The 20719-nt window shown below is 43.5% G+C and overlaps 1 protein-coding gene and 1 pseudogene across 4 annotated transcripts; both read left to right on the top strand.

Annotated features, from left to right (window-relative positions):
- The first annotated feature begins 704 nt into the window (after window positions 1–704).
- LOC128140514 (pantetheinase-like) lies at window positions 705–7203 on the top strand (annotated as a pseudogene).
- A 329-nt stretch (window positions 7204–7532) lies between these two features.
- On the top strand, window positions 7533–20662 carry LOC128140511 (pantetheinase-like). Of its 4 annotated transcripts, none has more exons than XM_052784381.1 (8): window positions 7533–7698; window positions 12178–12409; window positions 12514–12644; window positions 14443–14635; window positions 16101–16392; window positions 17581–17954; window positions 19721–19891; window positions 20150–20662. In XM_052784381.1, exons 2-8 carry the CDS (start codon window positions 12197–12199, stop codon window positions 20276–20278), a joined length of 1503 nt encoding a protein of 500 aa, XP_052640341.1. In that variant the 5' UTR covers window positions 7533–7698; window positions 12178–12196; the 3' UTR covers window positions 20279–20662. The 4 variants fall into 4 exon arrangements, with proteins under 4 accessions (XP_052640341.1, XP_052640342.1, XP_052640343.1 ...); XM_052784382.1 differs by lacking the exon at window positions 7533–7698 and adding an exon at window positions 10159–10272; XM_052784383.1 differs by lacking the exon at window positions 7533–7698 and adding an exon at window positions 11107–11279.
- Window positions 20663–20719: the final 57 nt, after the last annotated feature.

Below are 20719 nucleotides of genomic sequence, written 5' to 3'. Positions count from 1 at the left end.
GACTTGTGCTGTTAGGACTCAGAAGTGGCCAGGATTACCAGAAGGAGCGGAAGTGTCATTGAAATTAATGAGCTGTCCTCCAATGCATGAACTTTACCAGAACTCTGGTAGAAACTAGACAGGCTTAACTAACCCCTCTAGTTTTCTGGCAACACATCTTCTCTCCTCTTCATTCTTTCATGTACACAATAGAGGCGAAAGAAACCTGAAGAGGAATCCCGGTTTCCAGGTTTGTTGTTCAAATCAAGTCACAAGTGTGTTCTCCTGCTGTGATTATCCAGGGGTCCTGGACGCATGGTTAAAGCAGAGGAGTTGGATCTCCTGTGGGGAACTCGGCACCCCCCTGGCTAGTGCTGTGCTTGTCTCATGCAGTGTCAGGTCTAAATACCGATCTGTCGTGACTAACTCAGTTGTACAATCTGTGAAGCTGTGATAAGTAGGGACTGTGTCAGATACAGCCAAACTACATTCAGCTAGATTGGAGCCCTGCCTGCGCCCCGCGCCCTCGAGTTTGGCCAGGAATGCGTCCGTGCTGGTCCTTGCTGAGATTTCCCAAACTCTGGCTTGTTTTCCAACAAGCCTGGCTGAGACCTGGGCTTGCCTTGAACTGCATTACTACAGCAATGCCACGCCACGTTAGTTTGCAGATCTGGCAGGGGATGTGTTTCTTCAGCTGCAGCACAGTAGTTACTTCTTCATGACTTCTCTACAGGTGATATAAGGCAGGATTGCTCAATCCTGGCAGCTCTCTTGCCTTTGACATTGGGAGACTTTCCGGGCAGGGTGCTTGCATCTCCTGGTGTCCGCTTCCCGCCAGTTTGGGGAATTCCCAGATTTTGTGCAAGAGTTCCCCTTTTAAAGCCCCCTCTCTTTGCTTGCCCCCAGCCTCCTCTTGGGCCACTTCCAGGCTCCAGACATGCGGCTTCCTAAAGCTCGTGCCTCTGCCGTGCTTTTGGTGCTGTCTGCTCCGGAGGCCTGTGCCCCGGACAGATACATCGCAGCCATCTACGAGCACAGCGTGGTCTAGTCGGAACGTGCTGCAGTGCCAGTTTCTCCTGAGGAGGCCTTGGTGCTGGTGGACAAAAATATGGCAATTTTGGAAGCGGCCATCAAAGAAGCAGCCAGACAGGTATTATGACAGATTTAGAGACATTCATTTTGGTAAACACTGACCATTTATTCATTTTCTCAATGGTGGGTTTTGGGTTTGTATGTTGGTACCAGGGTGCCCATATCATTGTGACTCCTGAAGATGGCATTTATGGCTGGGTCTTCACAAGGGAAACAATATACCCTTATCTTGAGGATAACCCGGACCCACAGGTGGACTGGATTCTGTGTGCTGATCCTGGAACGTATTGTCCCTGCTATGCACAGGGGAAGGGTCCAATGGGAAAGACAGCTACCATTAGGAGTGTTTGTCGATACTTTTAAGTGTCTTGGAACAACTGTTGTGAAATGAAGGCAGGTTAGACATTGTGTAGTTGCCATAAATAGCTTCAGAAAACTTCCTTCATCATTTTTCTTTATCATTTTTTCTCACTGTAATTCTTTTGATTTTAGTTAGTATACTCATAAAGGTTGAGATTTATTTAAAAGAAAACCAAAAAACTTACAGAATCTACATTTCAGTAATGTATTCCATGCATGTTGTAGAAAATGTTTAAGATATAGGAATATTAGGAATATTTGTGAATAAAATAACAGCTACTACTGAAATGATATACTGCACAATTTCAAATTTGTATTTTTGAATCATGATGTGGTAGCCTTTTTATTCTGTTATTTTCCTTAATACATTGCACCATTTTTTGAAGCTGCAATATTTGGTGAAAGATAACAAAATGCACCATGGAAGAAACAAATCCTAAGCTACCTCAGTGCAGCAGCCAAATCAAGAGCTGAAGCAGATCGGCTGATACTAGCCCATGTGTCGGTGTAACTTCAACGCTGTGCCACACGCTGGCAGAGAACAGAGACTTGAAGGTGCAAAGATTCATTTTCACTGCAAGGAAACCCCTGCGTTCCTCACTTAGGTAATGGGAGGTGAAGCCAGAGTATCGCCACACTAAGCTTTGAAGCACAAAACCACTACCTGCTATTGAATAACAGGAAACGACAGTCTCATATTAGATATGACTAACTTAAACCTATCATTCTTGTGATCAGAAGTCTTAGCGTTGGCATTTTTATGGATTGGCTGGTTTTGATGTTTTATTTCCTTTTTTCCTTGCCTGCTGTTTAGGTTTGGTCCCTCACCTGTGCTGGAAAAACTGAGCTGTCTGGCAAGGAGTCACTGCATCTATGTGGTTGCAAATATGGGAGACAAGAACTGTGTAATTCCAGTGATGCAAGGTGCCCAAGTGATGGTCACTATCAGTACAATACCAACGTTGTCTTTGACTCAGAAGGGAAACTGGTGGCTCGTTATCACAAGGTAAGAGGATTTTACAGTGTTCAGGAAGTGCATCATCCTTGGGTGATTCACGATGTGAAACAGAAGCTGCTTCCCAGGCTTAAATGTATTTGTACATAGAGTCAATACAGAGCAGGTGTCAGAGGGCGGGTGAAAGCCACTGCCTTAAGATATCTTCATTTCTGCTATTCTGAATTTAATAGCAAGTAATTAAATTAAATTAATTAAAACTCAATAAGCCCTCTATTTTTACTGCTTCTCAATAGGAAGTAACACATATTAACTTCACTGGTATAAATCAGGACCACAGATGTTTGCGCTTGACTCCTCTTGCAGAGGTATGAATTCTTCTTTTTGAAATTAAGGTATAGCATGTTCACAAAACATACGCTCCACTTGTATTTAAGTGAATGACTATTATATTCAATATTAGACTGATTTAAATGGTTTGATTTCTTTTCTAATCTTTTTTTTTCCTCCATTCCTTCCTTTCCATGAACAGTACAACCTTTTTGTGACAGAGAAACAGTTTAGTTACCCCAAGGATCCACAATTTGTGACTTTCAATACATCCTTTGGCTATTTTGGCATTTTCGCTTGTGCAGACATACTCTATCATGACCCAGCTGTGGTCTTGGCAAGCAGATTTCAGGATGACACCATTCTGTTCCCAACCGCTTGGGGTAACACTCTTCCACTGTTGTCAGCGGTCCAGTTTCACTCAGCATGGGCCATGGGAATGAGCATCAACTTTCTTTCAGCAAATACGCACAACTTCACTTTAGATATGACAGGTAACGTGATATTGCTCTAATTGATCTTGTTCACATGGACAACATTTATATCTGTGTAGTGCAGTTGACCTGAGCAAAAATTCCTATCAATCAGGTTTAGGCATGCATACCCATGTCAACAGCATTAGGACAAGAGAACTCGTGCAGATAAAAGGGAAATCAAAATGTGACAGGTAAGAACTCAGAAATGCTTAAGTTGACTAGAACACCTTTAGTTATTTGTTAAATGATCAGTCCTGAGAGTTTATGCATGTGATTCTTCATCTTCTGACCCTGGTGTCTGTCGATGTTTGGTCATGTGAAGGCCCAAACTTTTTTTGTCTCCACTAGGTGGAAACCTAACTCTGAGAAATGTTCTTGTGAGTCCTGCAAACATTATTTCTGGTCTGGAGACCTCCTGTTAAGTTTTCTTTGCAGGCTCTGTTTTCACTGTGTATTTTTCCTGAGCAGATGCTAGAAGTCAAGTGCAAGTTTTGTGGGCACGTGCTTGCAGAAGTGAGAGAAACTTACTGGTGTTCCTAAAATGTAGCCCTAAACTTTGCCTTCTAAATAAAAGCAGATATGAACCCATTCCTTTAGTTCTCAGTCACTGATGACCCTATGTCATACAACTCCTTTATGGATAGGTTTTACTCCGGGCTTTAAAGATTTGTTTATTTATGTAAAGAGCTTGCATAAAGATTTGACTTTTGGTAATATCTTTTCCTTACAGAATTTTTTTGATTTAGACAGTGTTACCATTCATTTACATCAGAAATACTGATTCCTAATGCAGCTAAACTCAATGAGGAATGTATAGCTTCAACCACTTAAATCATATAAAATGGCGTATAATTAGCACACTAATCTTACAATACATGAAACATCAGAGTTTGGTCTACTTTCCATTGATTGCAAAAAGCATTAGGTTAGGACTGTAGTCTGTGAAGGCTTAATTTAGTTTCAAAACAATCTGGTAAACATTAGAATAAAATTTGGCACATGTTTAATTAGTGAAGACTGCCTACTTGTCCCATACACTTGCTTTCAGATTAAAAGCTTTCTGGTGTTATGTGTTTGCAGGGAGTGGTATTTATGCCCCAGACGGTCCGAGAGCATATTATTACAATACAGAAATGGAGAGTGGTCACCTTTTGGTGACAGAACTGAGTTCATGCCCACGTCTCTCTCCTGACTATCCTGCTGCTGTTAATTGGAAATTGTATGCCAGCAGGATCAAGCAGCTTCCATCAAACAACCACTGTTTCAGTGGGGTCATTTACCATGATCTCGTCTCCTTCATGGAGCTCACTGAACCCGAGGGAAATTGTGCCATTTGCCAGCAGGACCTCTGTTGCCATCTGAGTTACAAGATGGCAGATAAGCAGAAAGATGACGTTTATGTTCTGGGTGCCTTTGACGGGCTACATGTTGTTGAAGGACAGTATTATTTGCAGGTAAAGGTTTTCTGTTCTTATTTGGACAGTGGGAAGGCTGCAGTACTCTCTTTGCAGCCTATTTGCGTTTGTCTCATTTTTGATTGAGGGGTTTTAAGAGGAGGCATTTTTTAGGCCCCTCTGAAAACATTTGTTTTCTTCATGATGCATTTTGACTTCATTAGGGGTGTTGATCCTGCTTTTCTGTCTATGTTATAAATGATGAAAGTGAAGATCCTGAGTTGACCCTGTGCTATAACGCTTCAAGGAGGTTTCCATATCTGTGTGCAAAAGGGAGAGAAGATTGTAGAGTTCTCCCTGTCTTCATAGGGATGGTCTTGTCACAACAGAGCTGTTTTCTGCTCAATGATTTTTACCATTGTGCTGATGTGATTCTCTAACATGCGGTTATCTAACAAAATGAAGAAACTAAATACAGATATAACATTTGTATTCACATGGCTTGTCAGGGTATTGATTCTTTTAAATTTCGCTGTTAGGCTTTATATCTTTTCTCTGTATCTTTAGAGTATTCCCACTAGAGTAGGCAAATAAGTATGGCTTCAGTTTTTTAGGAAACTCAGCCAGAGCTGAAGTAACTTCCCTAGGTCACAAACTATTCCACATCTATGACTAAACGCATATGCATTATGCATGAATGCGTACATAACTTGTAAACACACAGACGCAGTGCTTTGCTGCAGTGCTGGCAAAGAACCGTCTTTTTACAAAGTTTCAGGTGCCACCCATGGATCCTCTTGGCCTCAAGAAATGAGTAGATGTATTGGATCATTTCTTCATCATGACAGCTTTTCTTACAATCAAATCCAGCCCTTGATTGTTGAAAGCTTAGAGGTATTTTGCCTTTCTGTATCCTTCTCCCTGCAGATATGGACGCCGCTCAAGTGCAAGAGCACAGACCTGAACACGTGCGGGCAGCCGGTGGAGACGGCTCAGACCAAGTTTGAGATGTTCTCCCTCAGTGGCACATTTGGCACCAACTATGTCTTTCCAGAAGTCTTGTACAGTGGCGTGCAGCTGGCCCCTGGGGAGTTTGAGGTAATGGGACACCCTTGTGATTTGTCAGACTTGTAATACAAATGGTCAAAATGCCACTACAAGACACAGGAGCATCTTGGTAGTTATCAGTGTCCTTTACTTCAGTAACTGGCTTGAGTTCAAGGCAGCTTTATTTCTGCCTGGTTTTCCTGGTTGCATTCATACAGCAGGTCCATTTTGCTGACTCCCTTCTTCCCCCTCCCCCTGAATCCCCTGGAACAAGATCTTGCTCAAGACAGAAGTGTAGTTTTTCTCAGACTTCATGGTAGCTCCAGGTGAGCTACCACATTGCTCAACTAGGTCGACATTAATGAATATATTATTTTGTGTCTGTCATACATTAGTACTGCTTTGCTGATGTTCCTGTTTATTTTACTTTTCCATAACTAGGTGCTAACTGATGGACATCTGATAAGTCAGACTAGTACATCAAAGCCAGTTTTGAGTGTAACTCTCTTTGGGAGGTAGTATGAAAAGGACCCTCCACACACACAGCAAGCTTCACCATGATTTCACTGCAGATCCTTTAAGATCACATCTGCTTGTTTCTGTAATGCTGATTAATCATAATTAATCATAATGTTAATTAATCTTAATACCCATAATTATAATGACATTCTATTTCTCAAGTTGCCTTATCTAAGAGCATAGTCATTCCACATTGATTAGTTGACTTGATTTTGCAGCAAAAAGAAATTACTCTGCTGGGCAGTGCTGTATGTGTTTTTATATGATAGTGTTGGTTGTCATAGATTTGACCTTGACACTGGGGACAATAGAAAATAAATTCCTCTGGCTTTAGTGGTGTAGGATTCAGGCACATAGAAGTGGGTTTTGGCCCAATAACAACCTATTTTTAATTCTTTGAAATTTTTGGTGGAGTATTAGAAGTCATTTCCACAACACTGTTCTGTCCCATCTCTGAAGACACACTTTTCTGAACACACTTTTCTAAGAGGCTAACAGAACCTTCGAAGGCCAATGGTTGAACTTTTATCATTTACTTTGAAAAAGAAAACAAGCCTTGAAACACCATTGCTTCAAAAACAGTCATTCAACTCAGCACACAGTGTAATGTGTTCTCATGCCGTGCTCTTACAGTTGGAAGAGTCTACTTCAATCTTTCTGGCCACAGTTTAGGGTGTGGAAAACTTCCTTTCCACAAAACTATTGATATATGATAACTGTGTCACCTTTTTCAAGCAGTCAGGTGGGTCCATATCAAAAATCCTCAAAGTGAGCAATTTTGCAGGTGCGTATCTGTCTTCCCATGAAATGGTTGCTCATGCTGGTGCGAGGGAGAGGCAGGACTGTGCAGGCAGGTGTTGGGAAAGGCTAGTGAACAGCTTGAACAGATTGAACGCACCGGCATGTGTGCGGGTGCAGGCCCTGCAGACTGTACTTTCTGAGCATGTGGACTTGGTTCCTCTGTGTGGGGCAGCTAAGATTTCTATGTGCGGTTAATTCTATTGTTTGTTCTGCAGGTTTGTTTTCAAATAAAAACATTGGTCACATTTAAGCTGACCAACGTCATAAAAAATAGACTTGCAGGATGCAAAATTCATTGTTTTTGAACAAAGTGAATATTGTAAAAACAAGATTTTAGTCTGTAAATGTATTAAATTGTAACCGTCTGCAATTCATATAATAGAAGTAATGGAAAACACTCTACTTGTTTGTGGAGAAAAAGTACAGGATCTCTACGTTTATATCTGTGCCCTAGGACATGGTGTCCTGTTACAGCTAAGCAACATAAGTGTGTGCTGTTGCTACAATGCGTGGCTTCCGATTTCCTCACGCCGCCGGCATTTCCTCACTGCTTTGCAGTGATTGCATGGTTGCAGGCGTGACCTTTCACAGGGGCTTCTGCACAGCAAGATTAATGCTTCGAATGAGGAGTAGTCTTCCACGCTGTCTCTCTTAGCACAAGTAAAGGAGCAGGACCACACTCTGAAGACAGACTACCTCTACAGCTAAGCTGATTTAGCATCATATTGCATCCTGTTTCACAAAAGTAAGTCCTCAGATAACTGCCACCCTCGGGCAGTAGCAGAGATGGGCCATGGAGCAGTACAGGGGTGGGGAGAGTGGATTGGGAGGATGGAGGTGTGAAAAGCTGAGGGTGCTCTAGGATAAGCTTCCTCTTACATTGCCCATAGCCATGTATAGCCTGGACCGCTGTAGTTTTGTTAAGTTTTTATTCAGAGGGCTCAGTGGGTTGATTTGTTTAACTGGCATTATGTTCCTGGCTGGGCTCCCAGCTCTGCAGGCAGTAGGCGTGGTGCCTGCTGGTAGAGGCAGACAGGGATGCCTCCATCCTTCCGTACTACAGAACCCCCCCTGTCCTGGCAGTGGGACTTGAAACGTTGCGGGGCAGTACTCCAGCCCTGCACTTGTAACTTTTTCTGCTAAGCCCTGCCTGGGTAGTCACCTTTCTGGGCTGGCTGTTGTTCTAGCTGTTGCTAAACAAGGGAGCATTTACTGCTTCCTCCTTCAGACTTACGTCTGATTATGGTTAATGTGACTCAATCCATATTTCATTTGGTAAGAAAAAGAGGGTGGGGGAAAAAGGCTTTGAAGCTACATTACGTCAATTATCACAGAAATCTCTATTGCAGCCTTTTAAAGGCTCATATTTAAGGCTCCTGAATGAGCATGCTGTATCTAATAACATATGTAGAGAAGTACTTAGAGGTGAATGTTACCAGATGCAATGTTCCCAATGGTTGAAACCATCAGTCAGCATTACTCTTGCAGAGAACTCTCTGGTGCTTGCGTTCACTCCCATTTCTGTCTTTTCTGATACAGCTCTACAATGACAGTCTGCTGTAGCTGAAGGCAGACAGCCTGTTCTTCTTCCCACTATTCAGAAAACCTTTTCCAAATGAGAATACTGCAACTACTAGAAAGTAAAAAAATAGAAAATGTCATAGCAAAAAAATGCATTTGAACTGAATTGAAGATTAAAAATGAAGGCCTCTCAGTACACAGCATCTTCCTGGGCACAGGAAGGGTGAGCAGAGGAACAGGCATTGCCACTGCACCTGGTGAACTAGCATGCTCTTCTGCTTCAGGCTAGCAGCAGCCAGGCAATGAGGCACTTACCTGCCTGATTTCAGAGGAAAACATTCCCTCCAGATGCATATTTTCTGGTGGAAGGCTGTTGGAAAGTGATGTACAGCTAAACAGAAGCAACTGGGAGAGCCACTGTGGTAAACACAAGGGACAGTTCTGTTGCCACCATGTTAAGTGCATTACACCTCAGCACAGTGAGATGCTAAGGTAATGACTTTGGTCTAAAGAAACTCAGGGAAGCAAGCTGCACATACTGACACATAGCACAGGAATTGTGGAATATGAAGACACTAGAATAAAGCAGTTTTTAAGACCCTCAGTTTTGCCACTCAAACTTCACAGAAGACTAGCTCCAGGGGTAACACATCCACCCTTCACCTGGGTATCAGTTGAGCCAACATGCATAGCAAAAGGCTCTTGCAATCGATGACAGAGAAAAGTATAACAACAAAAATTGGACTGTTCTTTCTAGCCATGTGTTTAATGACTTATTTTTATATTGGCACAATTAGTCTTGGCACTGCACAGTTTTTTAGTCTCATTGAGTTGTGACATCCTTACTGTGTACCGTTATACTTTCCTGTTTGTCACCAGCGACGCCTGATTCCAAGCTAATGCTTTAACAGACCAGCACTTCCTCCCTCCTTCAAAGTTAAACTTTGTCCCTCTTTTCTTTTCTACGCATGCTCCTTTTGCACTGTTTTTCCATGACTCAGAGCATTCTAGGAGCTGCGAGGCATGAGCCTTGCTCCACAATGTGCTCTTGACTCATGGAAGCCCAACATCACTGCTGCTAGTGCCATGCTCTCTTAAAACCTTGTTCACTGTTGGAGTCAGTTCCTGTCTGACCACAGCCTGATCTCAGTCCAGCAAGGGATTATCCAGTGTGATCCTCTTCCCATGGGTACAGACTCAGGGCAGACACTGTACTTGTCCCCCGGGAACCTGGTGGGTGATACCTCAGCTCTCTCCCAGGGAAAGGATCTGGATTTAAGGGAGGCTATGGCACGCAAGAAGGTCTCATCTTGCAATGCCGAAGGGATTCAGCGGGAGTGTGTGGCCAGTCTCAGAGCTGAGCGGTGTCTCCTTCAGGTTTGTTCACTGCTGATACCAGTCCTCTGGCTAGGGGGACGTCTGTGCAAGTAGTACATGATCCCAACCCTGAACCTCGTGAGTATCTGGAATTCAGGATCTGGGTCAAGGCCATTGTGGTTTGGTTTAGGCATGTTTGTATGTTGAATATTTTCCGACAGAAGACTGGCATAAGCCATCGTGGCACTAAATTCTTTTTGCTACAAAGATTGTGTTAACATTTGTCGTTGTGAAATGTGTTATTGTGTAAGTCAAGCATACAGAAAGTAATCCTATGCAAATGTGCCCATTATCCACATACCAACTCAGTCTGTATAAAGACAAGGCTGCGTGTAACCACCAATAACAATAAACACTTCTTCGATGGACGTGCAGCTAAAAAGCGTTTTGTTGCCTGACAGCTGAGTCAGAACCAAAGAAGGTAAGAAACTTGGGCAACCTGCGACAAGTGATTTTTGTGCCTGTGCAGCTTTGGCTTCAAGATTTCTGCTGGAGTGTTCTGTAGACGTAAGAAAGCAGGTTGCAATAGGCAAAATTTAGAAATCGTGGCTCCCATTCACGATGCTCTTCCAACAGAGACCTGAGATCTTCAGAGCTCAGTCACTGAGTGATGTGCTGACAGGTTTGCCCAGACAAGCCGCGTGCCTGGCAGCCCCCTGCGATGTGGGGCAGCCCCCAAAAGCCCCGCGACTCTGAGCCGGTGCTGTGCCGAGCTGGGGTGGCACAGGTGGTGGCTGTGGGGCAGCACTGGGCCGGGCACCGGCCGCCTGCCTCCTGCAGCCCTGCCTGCGCCCCGCGCCCTCGAGTTTGGCCAGGAATGTGTCCGTGCTGGTCTTTGCTGAGATTTCCCAAACTCTGGCTTGTTTTCCTGCTGCGACCCAGGCTTGCCTTGAACTGCATTACTACAGCAATGCCACGCCACGTTAGTTTGCAGATCTGGCAGGGGATGTGTTTCTTCAGCTGCAGCACAGTGGTGACTTCACTACAGGTGATACAAGGCAGGATTGCTCAATCCTGGCAGCTCTCTTGCCTTTGACATTGGGAGACTTTCCGGGCAGGGTGCTTGCATCTCCTGGTGTCCGCTTCCCGCCAGTTTGGGGAATTCCCAGATTTTGTGCAAGAGTTCCCCTTTTAAAGCCCCCTCTCTTTGCTTGCCCCCAGCCTCCTCTTGGGCCACTTCCAGGCTCCAGACATGCGGCTTCCTAAAGCTCGTGCCTCTGCCGTGCTTTTGGTGCTGTCTGCTCCGGAGGATACATCGCAGCCATCTACGAGCACAGCGTGGTCTAGTCGGAACGTGCTGCAGTGCCAGTTTCTCCTGAGGAGGCCTTGGTGCTGGTGGACAAAAATAAGACTTCTGGGTGAAACTACATAGCAAAGAGGAAGATGTTGTCGGGATGAAGCATATTTTCCTTGGCTTCTTGCTGAGCGGTAAATGATTAGCCAGGTTATGTTCCTTTACCCTTACAGACATACCGCAGGTTCTAACAAAGGTGTTTTTACAAAGTACCTGAAACTATAGTAGTAATATTCTATTTCCAAAATGCTATGCAAAAATTGCTTTCTGTGAGAAAAAACTGCTTTTTCTGAGTAATTTCAAATTGCTTGTTGTGCAAAAAAAGGCCATCTGTAACAAAAATAGTAAAAAAGAAATCATTCTGTGTTGTTTAATTCTTTCTCACAAAGTGAGCGAGTATGTTAGCTCTAGGCAGAGAGATCAGCACAGTTCAAGGGTTAGTTTATATTGCAGTATGAGCCCGGGAGGCAGGACGCTCTCAGGGCACCTGCTACAACTATAATAAGCCAGTGGCCCAAGGCAAGAGGCATGGCAGGACCGTGTGTCTCATAAGCGTGGATGAATCAGCTACACTCTGAAGCGCGAGGGCTGTACTTCACGCAGGTGGTCTGCCTGCAGCACCGGCTGAATTTTTAACCAGCGGCAGCTGCACGCAGTAAGTTATATGGAGTAGTGTGCCCTAACCAGGGGAGTCTGGGCTCGCCCCGAGATGGGTTTGGAAGCCTGGAGAGGGATGTACAAACGGAGTGCACAAGTCTTCCTTCTGCAGAGCCCCTCGTAGATCAGCATTGCTTCTGACGTGGTCTCTTAGCCTTTTGTTCACCTTTCTTTTACAGCATTTTGAATTGCAAACAAGATCCAATTCCTAGAAGTGTTTTTTTGACTTCTTGTTATAAATAAATGTCCTGACTGTTGGCAGAACTATACTGTACCTTCCCAGACTACTCACCAGAAAATCATTTCCAAAGCAAACTTATTATGTCTTTACTCCTCCTCTTGCTATCCTGTTTATATTCCCCATGCCCGATCCAGGAGCTGCGAGGCACCAGCCATGCTCCCTTCCCAGCCTCTCCTGCACGCTGCGGTGTTTGCACTCGCAGTCCTTCAGGCCCTTGCCTCCGACACCTTCATTGCAGCTGTCTACGAGCACGCGGTCATCCTGCCAGATGTCACTGACGAGCCCGTTTCTCCCGACGATGCTTTGGCCCTGATGAACAAAAACATGGATGTCTTGGAAGGGGCCATCAAGGAAGCCGCCCAGCAGGTACTAGGTGTATCGTGAGCCTTGTTAATTAGTGTTTTCTGCTGCTGCTGAGCCTCCTGGTTATCTGTTGATGGGTGAATTCTTAACGGAGCCTGTCGTGTCAGGGTGCCCACATCATTGTGACTCCTGAAGACGGCATTTATGGCTGGCATTTCACGAGAGAAGCCATCTACCCCTACCTGGAGGATATCCCTGATCCGGCAGTGAACTGGATTCCTTGCACCGACCCCACAAGGTGATTTCTTCTGCAGTGATTTATGTGGTTTCAAACTAGTGCCTCGTGGAGTCATGAGCTGCTCCCAATAAATGCCTAAATACTGCTAATGCTTTTGAAGTGAGGGTAAGTTTCAATTAAAGTTGCATATGAAGATAAGTTACATGATAAAATATATATTATCTCCATGACTAATTGATGAGGGAACCCTGTTAAAGAAAAATGGTTTTTGAATTAGACCCTTTGAAGAGAAATTCAAACAATATATAGAATTTGGGTTACTGAATGTAGAGGAAACATGTTTTTTTTCACTTGGAAAAACTTTGGTGCCAGAATATGCTGCTTCTCATTCTGCTTTCAGTTTTTTCGCACTATTTTGAATAGAACTGATTGTAAATTCTTGACACTAGTTTTTATTTGTTTTGTTGGTTTGTTTGGTTTTTTACAAACAAACATGAACACACGTACTGTTTTTGTGGACAGCCAAGAACTAGTTTCTGAGCAGCTGATAACAGGTGATGAGTTTAGTAGTCAAGGTCCAAACCTCTGAGTGATACAAACCCAGAAACTTTTAATCTTAGTTTTTCACAATTCAGATAAGATAAGGTTCTAATTGCTAGAGTCTCTGTGCTGTAGAACATGATCTGTCATTCAAGCATCATGTTCCAGCAGGGACAAGCTAACCTGTAGTTGAGTGCTGGACTTCAGATCCATACAGCATGCAGTAAGTGCTCAGCCATGGAACTACAGCTGTGGTCTGCCTTTTTCACCATGGCTTTCTACACCTGCTCGATGGTGAGGTGCTTAGAGCATGTTATTACATCTGTGAGGATGTAATTCCTCAATGGTCCCGAGAGGAAGATTCACAATGGGGAGAAGTGCAGGACCTGCAACTTTCTACTGAGACATAAGTAGCTAAAATATACAGAGTCTTTCAGTGAATGTGGGGTGTGGGGTGGCAGAGTGTCTAAGCAGGTCTTTATTCCAGTTCTTCACACAGTTAGTTTTTGTGAAGGTGATCTGTGTGTCTCTTCACTGTTCTCAATCAGGGTTTTCATTAGCGGCTTATGGGAATATAACTCCTGCCATCACAGTCTGGCATGACCTATTCCTTGGTGCTGTATATGTATCTTGCATGCTGGTCCTTCTGTGTGGCCCGTGCACACCTTGCAAAGCCATATGCATTGCCACCTTACAGAGGGGGATATCTGCTCTCTTTCTGGCCTGGTACGGGTGCTTCAGAGGTGCTGCCAGTTCATGACACATGGCCAGTCACATCTTGAAATGAATATCCCACTGCTGTTCATGCCATGGCTGGAGGACTGTGTGCTCCCATCTGTGGGAGGAGATGAATTGCCTTGACCACGTCAGCTGCACTGTTCCACAGCTCGACTCTGCTTGGTGTGTTAAGGGCCCAGAGCTACAGTCCTCAGGTGCCGCTGTGCCAGATGCTAAGATATTCTCCTGTGTGACATCAAGTTAGTCTCTTCCTCTGCCCAGCAATTCCTCTCCCGCCCTTTCCCAGCCCTAGGATTATCTGCTTGCTGCAGAGCGGGTTCCTGGCGCCGAGGGGTGCTGGCAGGCAGCCCAGGGGCAGCGTGTCCCTCTGGACACCGATGGGAGGGCTCCAGGATCTACCCCGGGGTGCGGGAAGCAACCTGAGGGAGTGGTGCAGCAACCCTGTGTATCTGCCTGCCCTGCCATGACTGCAGGATTGGAGGTGCTGCCGGCGTGCCCTCAGCACTCCAGTGATGGACGCCACCAGCAGCACAGTTTTTGTTAGTCTTTTTTTTTTTTTCTTTTTCCTAAAACACATTAGATTTGCTCCTGCTCCAGTGCAGGAACGACTCAGCTGCATGGCCAGGAATAACTCCATCTATGTGGTTGCAAACATGGGGGACAAGAAGCTGTGTAACTCCAGTGATCCCGGCTGCCCCAGTGACGGCCGCTATCAGTACAACACTGATGTCGTCTTTGACCCGGAGGGGAAACTGGTGGCTCGTTACCACAAGGTAAAGTGGCCTTGGAAAGTCAGGAGCTATTTTTCCACTACTTGCAAAATGTCTCTATTTGGCAAGAGAATTAAATGCCAGTCATTGTCCCATGGCAGATTTTTGCTTCTGTTTATAATTTAAAAGAATCTCTCTCTTGCTGTGAAGTGTTGACTCTGAATTTGCATTTGCTGTCATGTTTATCAAAACAGACTAGAATGAAAAATGATTGCTCAGGTCCAATTTAGCGGCATATGGTTTTGGTTGACTTCCTCAGTTCATTAACTCCCTATTACTGGAAATCCTGCTGCTTAAGCACCTTTAGTTTTCAGTGCCAGACTACCCCTTCACATTCCAGGATTTTAAAATGTTCTTCTGCATCTCGTCTTAGATGAGTAGTCTGATTTAAGGAAGATAGTTCCTTTCCTATAATTTTTTTTTCCTGATGATGTTTCAGCACAGTTTTTGCGTAATGCGAATTATTTGGACAAAACCAGGGACCTAAGCTGGATGTAAAAAGAGATGAGGGCATTGAAACATTTGCACCCAATGAAAGTATCTTCTTCCAGTTTTATGTGCCTACCTGCAAGGTTCATCAAAGTTGTTTGGGAACTGTGTGCCAGATATCATGCCAGTGTGGCTAGACTGAAGTCAGTTGTTTATTTAATGTATTTTGGGCCCAGTATTTCACCTGGTTCTTTAGAGACGTTGCCAAGATATTTCTTTGTGAGAAAACTGGGTGAGGGGGACGCTGATAAAGTGAGTCTGGTTCCCCCTATGCCAGCCTGGCACGGCCCAGGTGCTGAGTTACAAGTTCAGTAACTTGAACCTCTTTTCTGGCTTGGTGCACCTCTTTATTGTCCAGACTACCTGGAGATTAAGGGATTCTTTTAGTAAACATGAATGTGAAGGAAGAAGGAAAATGTTGGAAAGCTGAGAATGTTGCAAACTTGGATTTTTCTATTGGCTGAGATCATCTGCCTTTTCCCCATCACCACAGCCTTTGTTTTCTTCTCGGCTCTGCAGTCTCCCAGTACTGTCTTGTGCTTCCTGCTGGTGCTGTGTGCTTCCAGTCCTTCTGTGCATCTCCACACCAAGGTCACCATTCCTGTCTCTTGGCACCAGATCGTCCATGCTCCTCTTCCATTATTATTTGTCTTCTGTGTGTCTTTCGGGTCACCACAATTATAAACTAGGTGGGGAGAGTGGAGAGATTATTTTTATGGGAGTTGTAGGTGGCTGACAGCAACAGACCTGCAGATAGCTGGTTGCTTTCCTAGTTAGATGCCAGGGCAGTATATGTCTCCCCATATCCACCTTTTGGGCACTGTGGTGATCATACAATTTTAGCCTTACTTCCTACATGTGAAGGCTTTAAACATGGGTCAAAAAACTTCTCTAGTCATTCTGAGCCGTTTTAGGGAATGACTCCAGGATATTGCAGTAAGTGCCTTTAACCGGTTTCTCTTTTTTCCTTCCCCTACAGTATAATCTCTTTATGTTAGAAACTCAGTTTAATTACCCAAAAGAGCCAGAAGCCGTCACTTTTGAGACCCCCTTTGGGAAGTTTGGCATTTTCACTTGCTTCGACATCCTTTTCCATGAGCCTGCTGTGGTCCTGGTGAGCGAGTTGCAGGTGGACACCGTGCTCTTCCCGACGGCTTGGATGAACGTCCTGCCGTTTCTGACTGCGATTGAGTTTCACTCTGCCTGGGCTATGGGCATGGGTGTCAACTTCCTAGCTGCCAATACACACTACACCAGCATATCTATGACAGGTAATTAATTGTCACTCTGTCTGAAAAACCTTTATAACCATGAATCTTTATTCCCTGTTCTGCAAGGTGATTTTGCAGAGAAATATAGTGTATTTGTCTGGAAGGTGAAGAGTCTAGTCACCAAATTTTAAAACTGACAAATCCCATCCCTACTGATGCCATACAAGGTACAGCAAGACTTGTGGTGTTTTCTTTTCTTCTCCCTAGCTTCTTAGGATTTTCCTTTCTTTATTTTAATGCCTCTGAACAAGTAGTAAGTTACTGCCCTTTCTACCTGAGTAGAAACTTTTGATACTTAGGCTCTTTTCCTCTCCACCTCTAAGTCTGTGATTGAATGCCAAACTCTAAATATACTTGTAAACCACATACATGGCTCCATTTATTCTGGCCAAATGAAAGACTTACTTGTAGCTGCATTTAACACAGTTGTGGAAAAGTGTTAAAAAAAAATTTTCAGACCTGTTGCAGTAATGCTGCTAAGAAGTCTGCATTTTCTTTTAAGAGTGTAGCACTGATTTTCTAGAGCTTAGCTTATGGGATAGTATATTTCAGCTAGACCAGTATCTTTGCTGAGCTGTGAAACCACAGTATTGGCTTGGGGCTTCTCATTTGAAATGCCTGACAGACTACTGATTGTGGTCCATTTTATGTGGCTCTTCGGCAGTGATGGGTATGACAGATCTTTGTTTTTCCTCTGTCACTTGGCACTGGTCAGGTGTTAATTCCCCATGTGGGGAGGAGTCCTCAGACAGTGTAAACAGGACTGGACAGCTGCTATCTCCTTCTTTGTTCACCAGGTCGTGCCTGTGATACTCGCCTGTGTTGTGTTTTGGATGGTCTCAATTGGTAGATGGTCCTTTTACATCAATTAGCTGAGAATAAAGGAATTCTCAAGCAACATTGTTGCCTACAGGAGAAAAGAGAACTGGGAGGCCATAAACACAACCATAACATAACATCATAACATCCTCTGCCTTTGGCAACACTGAGCAGACTTCACCCAGGAAGATAAATGCTATTCTTTGCTAAAGCATGAGCTCTATGTACTGAGTTGCTAATGGTCACCTTTGGTGACACTAAAATTTCTGTAATATTTATAAAATAGTGGATAAGCTAGCAGTAGAGACAGTTGAAAGGGCAATACAAAATTTTTTATTCTTTTTGGACTGACTATTGTGCTGTCCTCAGGGAGTGGTATTTATGCACCAGACAGAGCCAGAACATACTACTACAATATGAAAAATGAGGATGGTCGCCTCCTCATTGCTGAACTAGATTCACACCCTCGCCTTTCTCCTGCCTTCCCGCCTGCTGTCAGCTGGAGCTCATATGCTTCAAGTGTCAAAAGATTCTCACCGAATGACCATGATTTCAGCGGACTCATCTTCCACGACCAGTTCACTTTCACTGAGCTCACTAAGCCTGAGGGGAATCTCACCGTTTGCCAGAAAGACCTCTGCTGTCACTTGAGCTACAAGATGGCAGGGAAACAAGAAGATGAAGTTTATGTGCTGGGTGCTTTTGATGGGCTTCATGTTGTTGAAGGACAATACTATCTGCAGGTAATGATTCTTTGGAGGGGGGGTACTTATTTTAGGAAGCTTCTTCACAGGGAGAAACCTTCACCTCTGTGGGGGAAAAAGACAATAACTTTCTTGTATGCTGGAGTCCTGGCATCCTATTTGTTAGCAATGGGAAGTAGTTGCAAAAATGTCCAAGCCCACTTACCTTTAAATCCAACAAATGCAGTGGAGAGATCTCTAAACCTCTTTTAAGTTCCCAGAGCATGCTCACTATTTTTTTAAGCATGCAATATTGGCTGAATTTAGGTCCTCTTTTGTGACTATCTGCAGTAAGTGTTCTGAATCTCCTCTGTAATCATCATCAAAGAGTTGCTGTTAAAAAATCAGTTGATCATATCTATCTTTATGAGACACTGATAACTTAGGGTCACAGAGATGTTAATTTTTTGTCATTACTCAAATCACAGCAATAAAGTTTATTGAAATGGCATATGACTTTTGCTGGAAATGTGCACTCTTCCTCTCTTTTAATCAAATGTTTGGGAAGACAGTGCGTTACATCCTGGTTGAATTTGCTTAAAGCCATATTAGAAAACCTTCTTTGCCTTCATAATTAAGTTATTGTGCCAGCAGATTATTCCTTTTTTAGTTAGTTACTTGTGTCTGTCAACATGGCCTTTGCATATCATCTGGTACAGACTCCAGGATATGGGGGGAGGTCGTAGCCAGCAAACAGTTCATCTAATACATTTAAGAAGGTAGCTTGAATAAATTCAGTTCTTGGCGAGCTCACTTGGAAAATTTATTTCAGTGATTGTGGAAGCTGCCAGATGATCTCTACCAGTACTAAATTTTCTAGAGAAGACAGGAATTTCTACTCTTCCTTTTTCCCTCAGTTTGTTTGTCATTTCCTCAGAACATACTGAGAGAATTTTATTCTTTATTTCTCTGCTTATTTGCATTTCAACACAAAACCATATTTGCTGATGAATAATACTTCTGATGTTTGCAAATATGCTGCTTCTATCCCCCAATATCTGACACAAATAGAAAAACTCCATCACCTGTCAGCAAAACCAGCCAACATCCTTTGAATCTTCACAGGAGTGCTAGCCCTATTTCATATTTCTTCATGTTGTCCATAAACATTTATCAGCTGGATAATTAACTCTAAGGACAAAAGGAAAACATTGCCATTCCTACTTTCCTCTATGTGCTGCAACTCCTAACAGAAAACTGTAACAGAGGATGCTAACTTCATCACCTTGACATATATTCACCAGGAGTTGGATGGAGAACATCAAATTCATATTTCCCATGGTCTACCAGCCCATCTAATGAACCATCATTAGCAACATGTGCAAATACCAGTAAGAGAACCTGTGTGTACAGTTGCACAATGTACCCATGAGGAGGACTTGGTTTCATTTGCCTAAAATCTCCATTCACAAATTTATCTTGCTAAAACACGTGAGAAAGCAACCTTCAAACAAGAGAACTGGCAATTGGAAGAATTAGTGGAAGTGACATGATTGGGCTTCAGGAATGAAATAAGGTGCTCTGGCAGCACTTACATCAGAAGCAGGTTATTTCTAACTACTAAGACAATGCAGGTCTGGAATACTCCCAATCAGATCAAGGGGTGAAAAAAATAAGCTACAACTAAAAAGGAGTTGCTTAAAAATTATGAAAGAGATCCTGTGATGGTGACATGCTCTGACACATGCTAGCTTTGATGACGCAAGGCTTTTCCACCGAAGTGTTTCCATCTGGCTATATATGTTGTTGTCTTCTCCTCCCCGCAGATATGCACGCTGCTCAAGTGCAAGAGCACAGACCTGAACACGTGCGGGCAGCCGGTGGAGGCGGCTCAGACCAAGTTTGAGATGTTCTCCCTCAGCGGCACATTTGGCACCAACTACGTCTTTCCAGGAGTCTTGTACAGTGGGGTGCAGCTGGCCCCCGGAGAGTTTGAGGTAATGGGACACCCTGGAGCTGTGTCATGCTAGATTCTCTGTGGGATAAGAATGGAATAAACTGTCTCAAAACAGCCAAAGTGAACTTGCTTATAGTGAATATCAGATCTATTAAATACCTTTTAATGAAGTCACTAGTTTCAGTAAGAGATATGGTCTGACGTTCCTTCCTCCTGTTTTGTTGCATCTTTCTGAGCTCTTAGCATGTTCAAATGGGTACTGCTCTAGTCATGTCCTTCTCTTACCTTTTTCAATCAGGTATTGAATGATGGGCGCTTGATAAGTAAGACAAGAACAACAAAACCAGTCATCACTGTTATGCTTTTTGGACGCTGGTATGAAAAGGATCATCTGAAACAAGACCCACAACCACCAGCCTTCCCGTGATAATACCATAACTGAAGCTGTACACCATGAATCTTATGTCCAAATGAGATACAGCATCCTCTACTACAACAATCCCAATTATGTTTCTTATTTCCAGTTGCACAAATTTCTTATCAGTGTGCTTTGTTTAGTAATAATGCAGCAATATTATTTTATTGCTACCATTTATTGAGAAGTATCTATTTCTATATTATAACATTATTAATCTTTTATTAGTGCAAAACAGCAGTTGTGTTTCTCTCTCTGTTTTCTGGATTTTTATTTTTCTAGCCCTCAGGAAATCTGTATTGTGGGCCAGAGGATACATTCTTATTAAAACAGCATTGCGTATTTCATAATTGCAGATTATTATGGGACGAGTAAGTAAAACAGTGGAAGATGTGATTTGCGGCAGCTCTATACAAAAAAGCTCAATAATGCTTTTTCTCTGATACACAACTA

The sequence above is a fragment of the Harpia harpyja genome, chromosome 4 (assembly GCF_026419915.1).
Source record: "Harpia harpyja isolate bHarHar1 chromosome 4, bHarHar1 primary haplotype, whole genome shotgun sequence".
Lineage (NCBI taxonomy): Eukaryota > Metazoa > Chordata > Aves > Accipitriformes > Accipitridae > Harpia > Harpia harpyja.
The sequence above is the reverse complement of the archived record's forward strand: the minus strand, read 5'-3'. Positions and strand labels throughout refer to the sequence as shown.